The sequence below is a fragment of the Apodemus sylvaticus genome, chromosome 10 (genome assembly GCF_947179515.1).
Source record: "Apodemus sylvaticus chromosome 10, mApoSyl1.1, whole genome shotgun sequence".
In the NCBI taxonomy this organism is placed as follows: domain Eukaryota; kingdom Metazoa; phylum Chordata; class Mammalia; order Rodentia; family Muridae; genus Apodemus; species Apodemus sylvaticus.
The window spans coordinates 93,023,507-93,041,697 of record NC_067481.1 but is presented as its reverse complement, the minus strand read 5'-3'; the positions used below and the strand labels follow the sequence as shown (position 1 = coordinate 93,041,697).

General features: G+C 49.9%; 1 protein-coding gene across 1 annotated transcript in view; it reads left to right on the top strand.

Moving 5' to 3' along the window:
* Positions 1–18,191, top strand: part of Sh3pxd2b (SH3 and PX domains 2B) — an 83,808-nt gene that overhangs the window by 51,435 nt on the left and 14,182 nt on the right. The window contains exons 5-9 of the mRNA XM_052196177.1: positions 1,028–1,119; positions 1,615–1,640; positions 8,852–8,986; positions 12,959–13,063; positions 16,472–16,589. Of these exons, the coding sequence (XP_052052137.1) occupies positions 1,028–1,119; positions 1,615–1,640; positions 8,852–8,986; positions 12,959–13,063; positions 16,472–16,589 (476 nt within the window). The remainder of the gene's footprint in view (positions 1–1,027; positions 1,120–1,614; positions 1,641–8,851; positions 8,987–12,958; positions 13,064–16,471; positions 16,590–18,191) is intronic.

The window sequence follows — 18,191 nt, the reverse complement described above, 5'->3', positions numbered from 1 at the left end:
CTGTGGAGGCTTCTGTGGGGGGTGGGGTGGAAATCCCTCACATACATGTTTGCACCCCCGCCTCTGTCTGTAACCTGAACCGGCTCTATCAGTCACAGGCTATCTAATGCCCTCTTCTGGAGGAGCCTTTTGCTCCATCTTCCCCATCCAGCGCTAAGAGAGGAGGAAGGTTTAATTAAATATTCGTTGGAAAATGCAGTGTTCATTCTGTGTGGTGCCACCTCTGGGATGAGCAGGGTATGCCTTGTTCTTTTCCAGTACGGCACTAGGCAAAGAAGATACCTGTTACATACTTGCATGAAGACTCGTTGGTAGGTCAGCAGACGAAAAAACGCCCATGCCCTTCTTTACCCTCACCTGGCTTTGTGCAGCCTGCCGGTAGATGCAGCAGGTCTCTGTCATGAACCAGCTGAGCCACTCCACAGATGGTTAGGAACTGGTCCATGGTAGGCTGGCATGCTGACCCTCCATCACCCGGAGACAGCCATCCACCCTGAATCCAAATTGTTGGGCTTTACAGGCCTCAGCTTGGGAAATTCAGAACCCTCTTGGAGCCACTCCAGATGTTCTCCAGGGGTGTAGTAGAGAATGCAGACAGCAGAACATGGTAGATAAAGATGAAATGAATGGAATTCATACTGTTAGTGAAAACATCACTTTCCAAAATAGCATGTGTAGTAGGAGCTGGATTGTGGACATACGAACATATATGTTTCCACGGATGCCAGCAGAATGTATTATCTCCATACATCTGGGAGAGTGCGTGTGTGTGTGTGTGTGTGTGTGTGTGTGTGTGTGTGTGTGTGTGTGTGTTCTCCAAGTTAAAGGCATAGGCATCACCAGGAAGCTTGTAAAAAGTCCCTGATGTCAGGTCTCACCATAGGCCCACTAAAGTTCTGCTGCACCCCAGTCTCTTCGTTAGGAATCCCCCTATACAATCCTGATGTCTGCCTGAGTTTGAGAAGTGCCGGGGACAGCATTCTCGACACCCTCTCCTTCCTCAGACTCACCCCTGTCTCTGCTTTAGGCCCTGATCCAGCTGCCCCCATACATCTCTCAGTGTGATGAGGTGCTGCAGTTTTTCGAGACAAGACCCGAGGACCTGAATCCCCCCAAAGAGTAAGTCAGTCTGTGGACTTCTCCAGGTGACACCTCCCTCGCTCATCCCCTCCTTCTAGACCCACAAGGTCCCAGAGTCAGCAGACTGCAAACTAAGCCAGAGTTCATTGCCTCGGCCCTGCAAGGCCTCACTGCCTGTGGCTTCACAGCCACTGTAAGTGGGTAAGAGTGGTCCCATTTGACAGGCAATGGAATCTGACTAAACGTCCTTAATCCGAAGTAATTGTGCATGACCACCATGCTTATCAGAGAGTGTGAAAGCTGAGAATCTTTCCTACGGTCTCCACTCCCCAAATGCATAGACACCTTGGTCCAAGGATCCAGAACACTTTGTCAGGTGAAGGCAGAAGTGAAGAAAGGGTCTCTTATAAAAAGTTTGGGTCATCCACTCCTTGAGGATGCTGTGGGGTGGAGACTGTCATCATCCCAACGGGATCTCAGCCCAATACAAAACAAGGACTGACCGACTCTTTCTCACCCCTGTCTCCTACACAGGGAGCACATCGGGAAGAAGAAATCAGGTAAGCACAGATTCCATTTCCTTCCTTTCGTTCCTGCCATGTGCTTGGGTCGGATTCCACGGTGGGAACACAGCAGTGCAGTGGATGGATAGACAGAAGGATAGATGGACAGATGAATGGTGATTAGGTATGTAGCTGGATGGGTGGGTGGATAGACAGACAGACAGAGGGATGGATGAGCAAGTGGATGAGTAGTTGCATGTGGAGATGATCGGCAGAATGAATGGATGAGCCGGTGATTGATTGATGGGGCCTATTTCATCCTTGGCCAAAACCAATACGAAGTGATGAAACAAGAGTACATTCGGGTAGTAATGCCGCAGAGGGTTCTGGGTCTCCATTCCACTCCGTACAAAGCAATGTGGACACTCAGAGCCTTCTCCAGCATTGTGATGGTGAGAGGAGGAGGGAGGGATAAGATAGGGACCCTGAGTCACGGGAACTGAGGGCGAGCTTTCCAGAGATCAAGGGAATGCCAGATTGAGAAGCCACCATGCACTGAAGCTGGGAGGTGGCCTCAGCAGATCTGGGCCTGGTCCCTTGATGGCCTCCGCCACAGCTAGCTTCTAAGCTTTCTTCAGCCTACTGCCCTGGGCAGCCTTGACGCCTGTCACTCAAGCCCTCCCTGCTGGGCTCCTTTGGTACAGGAAGCTTGCTTCCGCCTGCCTTTCTATTCTTGGGATGATGCCGCTCTTCTGGCAGAGGTGCTCATGGAAAAGAGAAGGTGTGTTCTAAAGATGACAGCCACTAGTCCCCTCTTCTTACTACCCATGATCCTTCTGGCCCCACAGCCAATGTGGGTTTCAGAGCTTCTGGGGCCCTGGCCTTTAATCTCTTTGAACTCCAGGAAGTTTGAGGGACTCCAAGCATGGGCAAGAAGGGGCACAGGCAAGGATATGTGTACATGTGTGTTGAGTGGCAAGTGTGTGCATGTGTATGTGGTGTGTGTCTATGGTGTGTGTGTGTGTGTGTGTGTGTGTGTGTGTGTGTGTGTGTTGAGTGGCAAGTGTGTGCATGTGTATGTGGTGTGTGTCTATGGGGTGTGTGTGTGTGGTATGTGTGTGCATGTGTGTTGTGTGGTCTGTGTGTGCATGTGTATATGGTGTGTGTGTATGTGTGTGGTATGATGACGGTGTCTCAGTTTCCTCATGTGTGACATCCAGGTCTGGGGTGTGGCTCAGTGGTAGAACATTCACCTAACAAGCACAAGACCCTGACTTCCATTTAAGTGCATGCTCACACATGTGCACATACACATACATACCACACACACATGCACATACACACACCATACACACATGTGTGCACACATAGCATATACACACATACACATGCACACACATACCACACACACACATACCATACTACATGTATACAATACACACCAGGTACACGTGCACGTGTGTGCGCATGCGCAAACACACACACACACTCACACTCATGCATGAGATGTGTTTTGTAAGATTGTCAGAGGGTCTTCAATAGTAATATCTGATTGATGCTGTTTGATTATCCCTCCTATGACTCGAACCTGTAGATGTCCCTGATAGCACCAAGAGCAGATTCACACTTCAGGCCTGTGATCTCCCTCTCCTCCTGGGAGCAGGCCTGGGTCGGTTTTCCGGTCTGATCGTGGTGGAAAGTAGAGACAGAAGCCATTCCTCTTTCCTCTGCCCCAGCCTGCTTTGCCCCCTGACTGCAGCTGGCTCTCCTTTGGGGTTTAGTGGGCACTGGCCACACCGTGGCATCCTGCTAAAGCTGCAACTGGTCCTCAGCCAGGATAATGACACATTTCTTTTCTTAGCAAAGATTAGTGAGCAGCTGCCGCTCTGGGCTGGTCATGGAGTTTCTGGCTTTGCTTAGGCAGAGACTCCCCTGGAAAGAGCTGGGGTGAAGAAGAGGGGAGAGGGAAGAGACAGCTCTGGTTGGTGAAAATAAGTGTCCAGTTGGAACAGGCTTGATGAGGGACCTGTCTGGAGAAGAGAGCAGAGGCTCTAATTTGTGGTGACTGTGGCTGGCATCACTTGCCCGCCATGATGGGGCAGGTTTATTTACAGTCCCCCTGGCTGGAGCACGGCGCCTTCTCTTATTCAGACCCAGAACCCTCCACGGGATCTTCGTTTATCTGACTGGTAGACACTGCCTTGATTTTAGAGACGGTTTTCTTGACCGAATTTTGAAAAGATTTAAATTAAAAACAGACCTTTAGCATTTTTTATGCCAACCCCTGGATGGGAGAAGGTTTGTCTGTCCCCAGTACTGCCCAGTCACAGCCAGCTGGCTCCTGCAGACTTGGCTTATGTGGCCCCGAATTCTGCTCATCCCACAGGAAAAAAAAAATCTCACCACAATTGAGAAGGTTGTCTGATGGCTTGCAAGAGCATTTCGTCTTGATTTTTGCTTATTTACAGATTCTTCCGACATGCCTGGCAATTTTGTGAGCTTATGGAAGGGAAAGTCTCACTTTGACATTTCTCATCATTTTAAAAATTCAAGACAAGACATGTCATCAGAAAGAAAAAAGAACACCTAACTCAAAAGTTTCTCTGGTAGAGTAGGCAACTGTGTGGCTTAAGAATCCTTTTTAGCATTGATGACAAAAATAATTCTTCTACCGTTCCTTTATCTGACTGGTAGACACTGCCTTGATTTTAGAGCCAGTTTTCTTGACTGAATTTTGAAGAGATTTAAATTCCTTGTGTAACATAGTCATGTAACATAGTCTATTGTTTGTTTGTTATTTGGGGGGTTGTTCATTTGTTTGTTTTTGTGGTTTTTCGAAACAGGCCTTTTGTGTAGCCCTGGCTGTCCTGGAACTCACTCTGTAGACCAGGCTGGCTTTGAACTCAGAAATCCGCCTGCCTCTACCTCTCAAGTGTTGGGATTAAAGGCATGAGCCCGGCTAGGAATCTTTAATTGCATCTGCAGCAACATCTAGAACCTATTTGCCTCAGTTAAAAGAGCTAGCTGTTCCTGGTATCAAGCATAATGGGGCTCAGTTGCAATATCACACTCCACCAATAGGGGTCTCTACATGGCACCTGCATGGTCTGAAGTCTCTTTCTTTTTTAAGATTTATTTATGTATTTTTATATATGTGAGTACACTGTTGCTCTCTTCAAACACACAAGAAAAGCGCATCGGATTCCATTATATCATGTGGTTTCTGGGAATCGAACTCAGGACCTCTGGAAGAGCAGTCAGTTGCTCTTAACCTCTGAGCCGTCTCTCCAGCCCCCTGAAGCCTTACTTAAGCCTCCTATCTAATCACCTGAAACCATACATTTTGTCATCAGTGTTGATAAGTGGGGTATTCTGCGTAAAAGGTAGACAGCTTGCCCTGGAAGCAGTTCCCTGCTCTTGCCTCTGAAGCAGGCCTCGGCAAAGGGCTGCAGCCTGAAGCCCAGACCTGGAGCACTGAGACCCGTGCTCTGCTGAGCTCCGCTCATGTCACCAAAGGCTGGCACTCTGCCCTCTGGGCATGGCTTCCCATCTCATGGTTTCTGTTACTCAGTATATACTGAACTCCTACTGTGTGCTTGACAGTGCAAGTCCCCAGGGTGTATATAAGACAGGAAGTCATTTAAATCCAAGTTTGAAAATATTCCATTTGTTTATTTATTGAGCTCCATTAGGTTCCATTCATGGTCTAGACCATGAATTGACAAACTTTGTTCTAAAGGACCAGATAATATACAGATAATTTACACATTACAGGTCACATGCAGTCTGTCACTAACAATAATATTATAGTAGTCCTCTCTCTCCTCTTTTTTCCTCTTTCTCCTTTTCTTCCTCCTTATCCACAAACACTTTAAAGATACTTCAAAATGGGCTGGAGAGACCGCTCAGCGGTTAAGAGCACTTCCAGACTGCTTTCCCGGAGGTCATGAGTTCAAATCCCAGCACCCACATGGTGGCTCACAACCATCCGTGATGAGAAACAAATAATAAAGAACCTATGGGCCAGAGCGAGCGGGGCCCAGAGCGAGCGGGGCCCAGAGCGAGCGGGGGGGGGGGGGGGGACAGAGCGAGCGGGGACAGAGCGAGCGGGGACAGAGAGAGCGGGGCCCAGAGCGAGCGGGGGCCCAGAGCGAGCGGGGGCCAGAGCGAGTGAGGCCCCGAGCGAGCGGGGCCAGAGCGAGCGGGGCCAGAGCAAGAGGGAGAAAGGGAAGGAGAGGGAGAGATTAAAAAAAAAAAAAAAAAAAAAAACAACTTTAAAGTAGATGGGACTAGAGAGCTGGCTCAGCCTGTAAGAGCACCTGATGCTCTCCTGGAGAACCCAGGTTGAGTTCCCAGGATCCACGTGGTGGCTCAGAACTGTCTTTGCTCCAGTTCCAGGGATCGGATGCCCTCTTCTGACCGGCAGGCATCAGGCAGGCACCAGAACCTGATGCACACACTTGTAGAGAAGATACTCATACACATAACAATAAATACGTAAATAAATATTTTTTTAGAAGCCTGCAAACCAGAGACGAGTCCGTGTGGATCCCTGCTAAAACATGGGGATCTAAGCCAAAAGAGGAAACCGTGCAAGAGGAGACAAGGAAGGGGCCAGCGGGACGGCTCAGCAGTTAAGAAAGAGTACTTCAGTTTCTAGCACCCACGCCAGACCACCCACAACTGAACATAACCTCAGCACCAGGCTTCCTTGGGAGCCTGCCCATGTGTGCGCATACCCACACATTTACACATAACTCAAATTGATTTTAAAAAAATTTAATTAAAAATCAAAAAGGAAAGGAACAAAAGTGGGTGAGGCAGTGCCAAGCTATCAGAGGGGTCACCACAGGTGCCCTTGAGGAAAGGAGCCAGGGATGCCAACGGCTGGCGAAGACTGTCTCTCACAAAGAGAACATCGTGTGCTTCAAAGTCTAAGAAATAGGAAGCGCTAAGGCTGCTGACTCAACGTGGCTACATAAGGCGTACAAAAATGAGAGAGATTTGACTGCTGCTGGCAGAAACTTCTAAAGGATTATAGCTGAAATGATTCAATAGTATTCAATAGCTGGGGCGGGGTGGGGGATGTGTTCTAGTGGGTTACCAGGCAGAAGGAGCAGAGCTATGCAGGCACTGGGCTTTCCTTAAGTGAGGTGAGAGTCACAATAGCAGAGCTCTGCCTGTGGAGGGTGATTGAGCCAGGTGATCATCTATCTGAAGAATCGTGAACAATATGGTGGATTGAGGCTGGCAACGGAGGCCGGTCAGGAGACCGAGAGTGGTTGGCTCCCATTAGCACGAGGGCTTTCTGGTCCCCAAGCAGGTTCTGCTCTGTGTGGACTCTGCTTGGCGCTGTTGAACTTAAAGAGCCTTCATTTGCAGTGGCCAGGAACTGCAGAGAGGCAGCACCTTAGACTCATCGACTCCTTGCATTATTGGGTCCTGCAGGAGCAGAGCCTCCCAGGTCAGCCTAGCAGGAGGTTCTTCTCTCCAGGAGGGTCAGACTACCTGGTCTCAGACCCCAGCCTGCGGAGCTGTCTGGCTCCGGTGGACTGTTGACCTGTGAGAAGGTAGCGAATGACAGAGACCTACAAATAGTGACAATAACCTCTGAGAAATATGAAGAAAGGACACAGGATCCTGGGGTGGACCTAGGAAATGCCAAGCAGAGAAAGCCAGAAGGCCGCAGACATTACCTTCTTCCCTAGCTATGGTCCACCATCCATTTCCACATCTGGGTATGATACAGAACACTTACTCTCCTCAGTGTATTTTTATTTCTGTAACAGGCAGTGCTCACCTCAAGCACAATGATACCGGAAAGGTTTTTGATGGTTTGCATCCCATGGGCATGGGGGAGGGGCGGGGGAGCATTCTTTTCCAGGCGCTCTCCCATCCAGCCTTCTTTGGCACCTCCATCCTGCATCTCTCCTCTCTCCTCTCTCCTTCCCCTCTTGCTCGCTCCACTCAGGTACAGGTGGTTAGGGTGCACCCCGCTCGGATGCCTTCCTAGAAGGATCAATGACCAGAACCCGCTCACAGAGACAAGAAGCAGGCGTGCATGTGCACACACACACACACACACACACACACACACACACACACACACGCCACGCTGCCTCCTTCCTTCTCTTTGACGTCTCTGAACGGAGATGTTCCTTTTAAGTCTTCTGTGGTGTGTCTTTGTGAGCATACCCATCTGTCGTAGTGGGCAGCAGGGCTTCACAGCTCCGGGGTGTGACGCACACACTGCTCACCAGGGAAGCCGCCTGCCTGGAAGCTCTTCCCACACTTTCCCCTCCTGGGACCACTGCCCAGCTCCAATGCCACGATCTCCTCCTGCCTAACGACTTCACGCCCCCTCAGCCTGGGAGCTCTCTCCCCCGCCAGCCTCTGCCTCGCTCCACGTGGTAGCCAGAGATACTTGTCCAGCTGTCCATCTCGCCATTCTCTTCCTAGAAACCTTAATTGACTCCTCAAGATTTCAAAGTCTGAACTCACTGAGTCCCCCGCCTCAGACCAGTGCTTGCCGTGGGGACTTCTCTCAGTAACAGGCCTACCACCTGGCAGATCTCTGCCTCCCACCCTCATGCTATATCTGAAGGCCCTTCTCCATCATGGAAGAGCCCACCTGCCCCAGTCCTCCGTGACTCCTCACAGGCCTCTGCTTTCTGCTTGGGAAGTCTTGCTGGCCACTCGTTTGGTACAGCTTTGCCTTGCCTGTTCATTCTCTGACATCCTGGGTATCCAAGCTGACATAATTTGATCTCTCATTCATATGTATGTATGTACATACTTACATATGTATGTGTGTGTATGTATGTATGTATGTATGTATGTATATATGTATGTATATATGTACATATATCTTCCATGTGCTTATCTTGAGTTATTTGAGACTGGAAGGCATCCATTCCATCTATGTTTGTGTCAGTGGTCCCCAAGGACGTATGTATGTATGTATGTATGTATGTATGTAAGGCCCATGAGCTTGTAGGTAGGCTTAGGATGAAGTTGGATAGATGAGACAGGCTGGGTAGGGACTTGAAGCTAATTTAAACCATCCCCTCAACCTTCCGGCAGGCAGCCCGCTTGCGGGCATATGCCACATCTTACTTACTTAGAACCCACAGTGCTCTTGGTACACTTTAGTGCCTGAGTAAGAAAATGAACAAGAAGATACAAGGGTAAAGAGTCGGGCATGAGACCGACCCTTTAACAAAGACGTCGGGGCTAATGGGATATCTAATGACCTTTGCTGTCCTCAGGGAGTGACCCAACTTCAGTGGACCCTATGGTCCTGGAGCAGTATGTGGTGGTGGCAAACTATCAGAAGCAGGAAAGCTCAGAGATCAGCCTCAGTGTGGGCCAAGTAGTGGACATCATTGAGAAGAATGAGTCAGGTAAGGACCTAGACCATCTTCCCCGTACCCTGAACCATTGCCAAGCCCGCACAAACCAGAAGCCATGTGGAAACTCCAAAACAGAGAAGCAGACTAGCCTGGCAGGGCTCCCCAGAGTCACTGAGGGCTCATAGCCACGGTCTCGGAGCCTGCTGGGTCCGGTGTTACCACTGTTTGAGGCCTGCTCCCATAAACAGTCCTGGTTCTCAAATATTTTGGGGGGGGGTGGATTTGGTTTTTTCGAGACAGGGTTTCTCTGTATAGCCCTGGCTGTCCTGGAACTCACTCTGTAGACCAGGCTGGCCTCGAACTCAGAAATCCTCCTGTCTCTGCCTCCCAGAGTGCTGGGATTGCAGGCATGTGCCACCACCGCCCGGCTCAAATGCTTTTTTTTAAAAAAAAGATGTATTTATTTATTCTATGTAAGTATACTGTAGCTGTCTTCAGACACTCCAGAAGAGGAGGTCAGATCTCATTACGCATGGTTGTGAGCCACCATGTGGTTGCTGAAATTTGAACTCAGGACTTTCGGAAGAGCAGTCAGTGCTCTTAACCGCTGAGCTATCTCTCTAGCCCATACAGTGTCGAGTGCTCCTTTAAGAATTTCCCCATATTGATTTCCCTTGGGAGTTCCCAAGAAAGCTGCAGATCCGAGAGAAGGGCCCCATAGAGACTGCATCTCAAAAACAAATTAGAAGAAACTCTTCAGAGAAGATGGGCATCTGCCTGTCTCTCAAGCCACCTGCCGTCCTAGGGCTACTGGCCACATCCATCGACAGGGAGGTGATTGAGACAGGGGACTTGGATGCCACTGGGACTCTACACAGCACACATTAGTTTTGCCATCCACAAGACACAGAAAACTGCCAGGGAACTATTGAAAGAGTAAATGATAAACTGTAGGAAGGGCACCTAAACCTGAACATGGCATACAGCATGAGCTCCAGAAGTGCAGGTTTCCTTCCTCCCCTGTTACAGAGCAGCCATCACACCATGCAGGGAAAGCCAGAGGTGCGCAGCCCCTCTCTCCAGTGGGTTCCCAGGAGCTGTTGTTAGGGGCCTTGATGCCTTCAGGGTCATTGTCAAGGATACAGGTGAAGGGATACGCAGTCAGGTTCTGAGAGGCACTGTACTTCCGAGGTCTGTGATAGCCCAATGGTTGCTTAAAGTCCCCATAACTGTGGGAGGACAGTGCTTCCAGTACCCTTCAAGTTACCTTCCCATTGTTCATGTGAATCATGAGATTAGTGTTAGCCAAGCAGACCCCAACAGTGCAATCTAGGAATAGTCCCTGCTTCCAAGAATACCCAAAGACGGTGTTTCCGGCATCCTCTGGGTCAGGTCACCATTAGTCATGAGGCTGGCGTTAGACAATAAACCTCCATAATTATGCAATCTGGAAGCCATTACTTTGATGACCTAGAAGGAAGGACTACACTGATGTCATCTCAGTGCCCTGTACTCATCTCTTTCAAGGTCACTTCTGTGCCCATAAAGGATGTGATGGTTTTTCTCCCATGGCAGACAACGCTCGCTTGTGCAGTGGAGATTGTCCAGAGATTGTCTGTCGGGGCAGTTCTGTTCTGACACTGCACACCTAGTGGTGTGTTGGATCCCACAGACCCAGATTCCCAGGCCAGCCTTACTTAGCCAGGTGCAGACCAGTGGTTCTGTCTGCCCTTCCTACAGCTAGCTATCAAGCATGGTCTGAACGGCCCCTTCTCGTCAGGGATACGCTAAAGGGTACAGGTGAAAGGATGCATAGGCAGGTTGTGGGAGATCCACTGTGCTTCCACAGTCTCTGGGGATGCTGCCCTCCAGGAATTTCTGTGCTCAGCAAGCTCTTCAGACCCCTGGGGTTCTCGGCAATTTCATTGCAGAGTCACAGTTGACAGCCGTGTTGACCTATGACTAAATAAAAGGGGTCGGATCAAATGCTAATAGACAGCGGAGCGGAAGCCAGCCTGCTCATGCTGGCTCTTTTTATTTTTTTTTATTTTTTTATTTTTTATTTTTTGGGCCTCTGTTTATTCCAGAGTATGGGGTAGGAACCTTTCCAAAATGGGATTTCATAATCTAGTATCAAAGTGGGTCAGATAATTTAATTTCTTTATAACCAGGGGCTCCGAGGTGGAAAAGATTAAAACCTATTTTTAGCTTCCACAACTTCCCTTGAGAGAGGGAAATCCTCGCTTCCATGCCTGCCTTGAGTGGAAAAGGCAGATGCAGGGAGGCAGGCAGGAGAAGGACCCAGGAACTGCACCCCAGGCTCCTGAGGCCTAAAGTGCTCCAGTCGTGTTCCAGACACTTAAGTCACGAGAGCTATGGGACTGGTGACCCACGGTGACAACTGAAAAATACATGTCACCTCGCCCTAATCCCTGTGCTATCACCCAAGGAACGAGACTCCAAGCGACTCACTATTTGCCCCCAGGTCTCTACAGAGCTAGATTTCTGCTGTTCTTAAGTCTGCATCATTTTTAGTTCCCGAGAGCAATGTATGCAAGCTATATGGACAAAAGATAGCGGGGAGGTGGGGGGCACAAAGGAAGAAGTGCCCATTCTCTGGGCCACCGGGGTGGGGTGCTAGGAAAGATGGGAAGCGGGAAGATGTATTGGGCAGATAATGCTCAGGTACCTTATATAAACAGGCGGGGTGTTTGCTTCTGACCTGCCCACAGCCTCCCTACACTTTACATCCTCTCTAGGTGACATTATGCTTCCTGTAATATAGATACCATGTGAATAGTTATTATACTGTTTGTTTAGAGCAGTGTGAGTTGTGACCCCTTTGGGGCCGCATGTCATATATCCTGCTTGTCAGGTATTCACATTACAATCCACAACAGTAGCAAATTTACAGCTATCAAGTAACAATGAAACACTCTTAAGGTTGGGGAGGGGGGTCACCATAACACAGGAACTGTATTAAAAGGTCACAGGGTTAGGAAGGTTGAGAACCACTGGTTTTAGAAAGTAATATTAAGGCTCTATGCATTCAGTACACATAGAGGGGTTTTTAGGGTTTTTTTAAATTATTAGTTCATGGTTAGTAAACACAAATGTAGAAACCACAGATCCTGAGGGTAAAACATGAGCATCTTTAGGTAGCAGCCATTGGGCTCACACCAGCCGGTCTTCAGAGAGCACATGGTGTGAATGCAAGGCCTGCTGAGTGTCACACCCGCAGCCAGGCTCCTCTTGACATGCACCGAGTGCCTTCGGAGGTCTGTGCTTGTGGGATCAAATGCAGACCACAGCTGTGCCGTGTACACGGTCACCTCTATTCTCCTCCTTGTGGCTCGGTTTCTTTGTAGTGCAATGAAGGTGATAATGTGGCAATGGCCACTTGCATCAAATAATGCAAGTACAGTGGGCAGTCCATTGCACACTCTACTGATGGCAAACTCGCCATAGTCTCCTTGGTCAGGGCAACCGCCCTCACCTCTGTCCCAGGCTTGGGAGCAAGTTTCTCTTCTTGATAGCTTCCCCCCCCCCCAATTTGTAGTTACTCCTGTAGTTATTCCTGGCAACTTCGTTCTACCCAGTGAACTAGAATTTTTTTTTTTAGCCCAACCTGAACACTAACTGTTGAGGGGCTGAATACACAGCCAGCTTCCACACCTGTGGATTCTGCGTCCTTGGATTCAACCAACCGTGGATAGAAAATAGTCAAGGGAAAAAAAAAAGAAATGATAGTGCTGAACGTGTCCAGAGCTTTTCCGTGTCATGAATCCTACACGTTCACATCTAACTGTTCACAGCTTTGACATCTTATTGGCAGAAATCACCTGCAGTATGTGTAAAGTCTACCTAGGTGTGTCCAATACCCTTTACATGAGGGACTCCTATGTGCAGATCTGCTGCCTTCCGAAACACCTCTGGAATGGTCCCTTATGTGCCAAAGGACAGCTGGATTATTGCATTGTCGTTTTGCCCCACTGACAGTACCCTGACTCTTCTTGCTTGCAGGTTGGTGGTTCGTCAGCACTGCTGAAGAGCAGGGCTGGGTCCCTGCAACCTGCCTCGAGGGCCAGGATGGCGTGCAAGATGAGTTTTCCCTCCAGCCTGAGGAAGGTAGGAGAGCTTCCTCCCCTTCTTGGCGGCCTCTGCTCGGGGACTGATGGCCTACTAGTTCAGGATCTAGAGCCTGGGAGCACGATGGGATTAGGACTATAGGGCAAGCCTGTACTTCCTCATGGGCGTGTGGAAGCTACCCTCAGTGAGCCTTACCAAAGCTGGGCTCTCACTGCTTTATGAGATACCCCCGCAGCCTGACTGCTGGCACCCCACTACTCTCTAACATGGCTGTGGTGACCACAGTACCAAACTGTATTTAGTCATTTGCAAAAATTTCAACTCCATGTGTTTAAACACATCTGATTTTTCTGCTGGTTTAAGTGCCCCCTCTGTCTCCCACACACTTCTTTTTCCTAGGGACATTTCATGGTAGGTGTTCTTTGTTGTGATGCCTGACACTCCAGCAGTGCCCACAGCTAAGACTTCCTCTCCCCCTGGGAGCTTCCTAAAGCGGAGCCTCCCGCCCAGTGCCTCTGATAGCACACAGAGCATCTGGGAGTCAGACAGACCCGAGTGTGACTCCTACCTCTGCCGCATACATCATAGTCTTGGGCCGGAGCCCCCCTCTAAGCCCCATCCTTCTCTGCTGAATATGGGAGCAATGGAGGTCTGTGTTCCCATTCTGTCTAGAGTGGGGGGAGGTGAGTGTTGTTGGGTTTCAGTGGATGGCTCTGAGGTAGCACAGAAACAAATCAAGTATGTTGGGAAAGGGGGTAAAGAGGGAGGGTCTAGAACCCCCAAACTTATACATCCAAAGATTGCAGTGGCTTTGCATTTAATTGGATTACAGCGACACTCTGTGGAGTATGTGCTCTGCCTCAGTGGCCCTCCAGAAGCTGGGGTAGGATGGAGCAAGCTAGCACAGGTTACCACAGAGCGAGCTCAGATTAAAGGGAGGGGATACAGGGCAGGCAGCCTGTGTCCCTTACAGTCTGTGATGGCACGCCTGAGAAGGAACTAACGTTTCACAGATGTGGAGCCATGCTCAGAGAGGCTCTGAGATATTCCCACACAGGCAAAAGCACATTTTTCTGCAGGTTTAGCATTTTCTTCCCCACTACTGTGACAGTGTATCAATATACTCATTCCAGGACCAGGGTGACTACCGGGCACCTCTTCCCACCGAAGCTCCTTCCCCAGGCATCTGTCCTCTCTCGGATGGCTGGGTCTGGGAGTGGACTTAGGTAGATCTCTCCCAGGAGAACACTGCTAGGTGCTCCGAGGCCTGCAAGCCCTGGGAGTACACTCCTCTTAACTCTGCCTTCTGCCCTCCCTCCACATGCTACCTGGCCAGTTTCCTGGAGGTACTGCTCTCTGCCCCGGTCTGTGGGTCGCCGCCGGACCCTGGGGGACTTATATGCCATCAGCTGGCGTCAAGGTGCCTGCCCTCGGAGATGTCTCTGCATTTGCTGCTTGAAGCCAAGTCCCTGCATCTGCATGAGCTCCCTCATGGGACTGCCCATGCCTGCTGCATGTAGTTAAAAAAAAAAAAAACATGGTCTTGTCAATCTTGTGTGTACAAGCATGCAGGATGGGGAAGAGTGGGCCAGGGTATCTGACGGCCTTGAAGCTCGGAGGTGTCCCAGTTTACGAAAGTGCCGAGGTTTTCTGTGATGGTGACTGGGCAGCCCTGTTACTTTTACCAGACTGGTTTGAGTCACAGGAGAAAGCCAATTGAACCAGATAAAGCCAGGTTGGTGGTGAGTGCCTCACACCTGCATTCCTAGCACTTGAAGACTGGGACTGTGAATTTGAGGATAGCTTGAGCCACGTTATGAGACTCTATCTGTTTTTAAAAAAAAGTGTGAAAATAACGACTTTTATCACTGAAAACCCAGCACTAGCTCCAAGCAAGGTTGGATGCTCCCTCGCCACCTCCTCTCTATTCCATTCCATTTCACACAGTCTGATTCTTTGAGACCCTGGTCCCAGGAACCTATCAGGGACAGTCGCCAAAAAATCAGCTTCTTCTTCAACACAGGTACTAGGACTGTCCCCTCTCACCTCCCAAGAGTCCTCCCACTGTGTGCCATCCCTAAACCAATCACAGCAGCCAGGCCTTGCGGTACTGTGACTAGACCAGGGTCACATGCCAGGGACGAGCCATCAGCAGAAGGACAGGCTGCGTTCTCGCAGCCCCAGAGCTCAGGCTGGTGTCTTTCTGCAGCTCTAGCATCCAGAGCTTGAGAAGCCTCCCAGCTGGAGCCCGAGGAGACCCAGGGCTCATGGGTTTGAATGCACTCAGGGCCCAGTCAGTCCCCTTCCCGCCTGGACCACACAAAACTACTGTGCTAGGCTGGCAGAATCCTTCCTTCCTTCCTCCTATCCCAGCTCAGTGCCTGCCGAGTCAGCACAAGAGGAAATAGCTGACCATGCTGAATACAGGATGTATGCCACAAGTCTGCACCACCCCCTCAGAGCTGCTCAGCAGGCCATTTCAATAAATAAATAAACGCCTGTGTGCTTCAAGCGACTCTGCAGCAGCTGGCTGGTAACGGATGCCTCAAGTGTTTTCCCAAGAACCACTCGTGCTAAGTCATGGCTGGCCCAGCCACTCATCTATGGACCAAATTGTCATCTAAGAACTGCCCTCTCATCTCCTTGCTGGGATCCTCTGGGTCAGGTGTTCATGTTTTTCTGTGACACTGGGGATGGGAACTGCTCCCTTCCTCTCCTCAGCACTGTGCCCAGAGGCTGCGAGTGAGCAGGATCTCTGGGCTGCTGATGTAACACTGCGGGAGGCAGCTCTGAGGGAGGACGGTGGGCTGTCAGGATGATGCTGTGGCTTGTGAGGAGAGTCGGGTGGGAAGCAGCCCAGCCATGGGGGCAGTAAGGATGGTTGGATTGGGGCTGCAACCCGGCCAATAAAAAGTCACCATCTAGGTGATGAGACATGCTCTCTGTTGTCCCTTCAGTGGTGGCAGTTCTAGCTTTATCTCTGAACTCTGACCTCAGGAAGAACTAGGAGGAGCCCAAGGAGCTTAACTCCCTCCAGGGTGAGACTTCATAACGTGCCTCTTCTCTAAACAGAGGCTCATTCATCAAACAACTGCCGGCTTTTCCAGGTACATTCCAGTGCTGGAGACAAAGACATGACTGAGATAGACCAATCCCTGTCTTCATGGAGATCATATTCTCCTGAGCAAGGGAAGTGAAGTGCAGATGGAGGGTCAGAATGTTGCATGAAGCCTTGGGCCGTGATCTTGAGGCACAGACTGGCTGGATACGAGGGTGATTCTTCAATGCTGAAGGGGTCAGGGGGACCGGGGCCTCTAAGAGCTCAGCGTACCTGCCTGAGGAGCCCAGAAGTCTCAGAGAGAATTTCCCTCTGCGTTGATTCCAGTTCACAGCCAGCCTCCTGGCTCCTCCTGTCTGTTCCTCACCCATCACCCTTTGTCCCCGCAGAGGAGAAGTACACAGTCATCTACCCGTACACAGCTCGTGACCAGGATGAAATGAACCTAGAGCGAGGGGTTGTGGTGGAGGTCATCCAGAAGAACCTGGAGGGCTGGTGGAAGATCAGGTACCTGCCTGGGCCTCCCCCTGTGCTTGGGTGGGCTCTGGGTCTCTCACGAGCTCCAGCTTCACAGAGTCTGTGAGCAACTACAGGCAGGTGACATTTCTGCCTCAGCTATGATTACACCTTGGTGCAGTTTGGCTTCCCTCCCTGCCCATATCTTTTCTGTGAAGTCTAAACAGACAAGAAGATCTCTGAGCTCCCCAAGCCTCAGAGAGTGGAGTGCTGTTGTATGTTTTACAGCATAGCCCGGGCGTGTAGCAGGCCACTCTGTGAAGACTGTGTAAGCACACTGTGCTGTTGGCAGAAGCCGCCCAATAAAGCCTTTCTCAGAAATCACCCCATCATTAAACGACATGTGTCACAGTACCATAATACAGACTAACGGCCTGGAACCTCATAGCTCTGGGGTTCAGGAGGATCTCAGCCTGGCTCAGCCTTTGAGGCAGTTGTCAGGATGAGCATAAGGGTCATCTGAGGCTGGAAGAATTGGAGCCCATACCCTCCTCACCCCAGAGCCCGCTCATCCTCCATTTTGCGCTGCCTGTGCTATGGCTTTGTGCCCCAATGCTGGCCACAGGAGGAGGATTGTGTTGCATTTTCAGCTCCATTTTTCCACTTAAAGCAAGACGTCTTCCCTCTCAAAGGGCCTTTTATTTCTATCTCCTTGTAAATTTGCCTCCAGCTACAAATGACTTTTTTTCACCAAAACCCAGGCCATTTCGTTTTTTAGAATAGTTCTTTCTTTCTCTTTTCTTTTCCTTCCTTCCTTCTTTCCCTTCTTCCTTTTTGAAAGGGGGCCGCTATACATAGAGTGCCTGTCTTGGAACTCACTCTGTAGACCAGAGATCCGCCTGTCTCTGCACTGGAATTAAAGGTGTGTGCATCATGCCTGCTCTTTTTCTTTCTTTTTTTTTTTTGTTTTTATTTTTGAGACAGGGTTTTTGTGTAGCCTTGGCTGTACTAGAACTCACTCTGTAGACCAGGGTAGCCTGAAACTCAGCACTGCCTCCTGAGTGCTGGAATCAAAGGTGTGCACCACCACTACCTGACTTCTTTAAGTGATTCTTAAGGAGATTTTGGCTCTGCCCTGTGTTATGACTAGTAAGCTGGGTTTATTCCCTTTTCCCCAAAGGTATGGGCACATGTTTGGAGAGGTACTAGTAGTAGTAGCTCCTGGTGGGGTTGGCTGATGTCTATGGTGTAAATACCTGCCTTGTGGCCACTTTCAAGTCATCAATGAGATAGATATGGAACGCCCTAATGTGGAGCTCGGAAGATCCCTGTGCAGTGGGCTCTCGTGATCCAGAGTGCATCTGCTCCAGCTCATCTCAGGTCCAAAGAGGTCTCTCTAGTTATTGTTTTGAAACCTGAGTTTCGTCGTGTGAGAATTAAATGATCTTTGCCCTGATATCCTTTGTAGGGACAGCGAGTTGGTGTGTCAGAGTCCCTGTCGTTCTTTAGTGCAGTGGCAGTGAATATGGAACTACTACGTCATTCACATCTCAGTATCTTTGTGTCAACTGGCCTCTGTCCTGTCAGTGTGAGGCTGTACACCAGGAGCAGGGGCTGCTAGGAAAGGGCCAAGAAGAACAAGTTAAGAGCTCT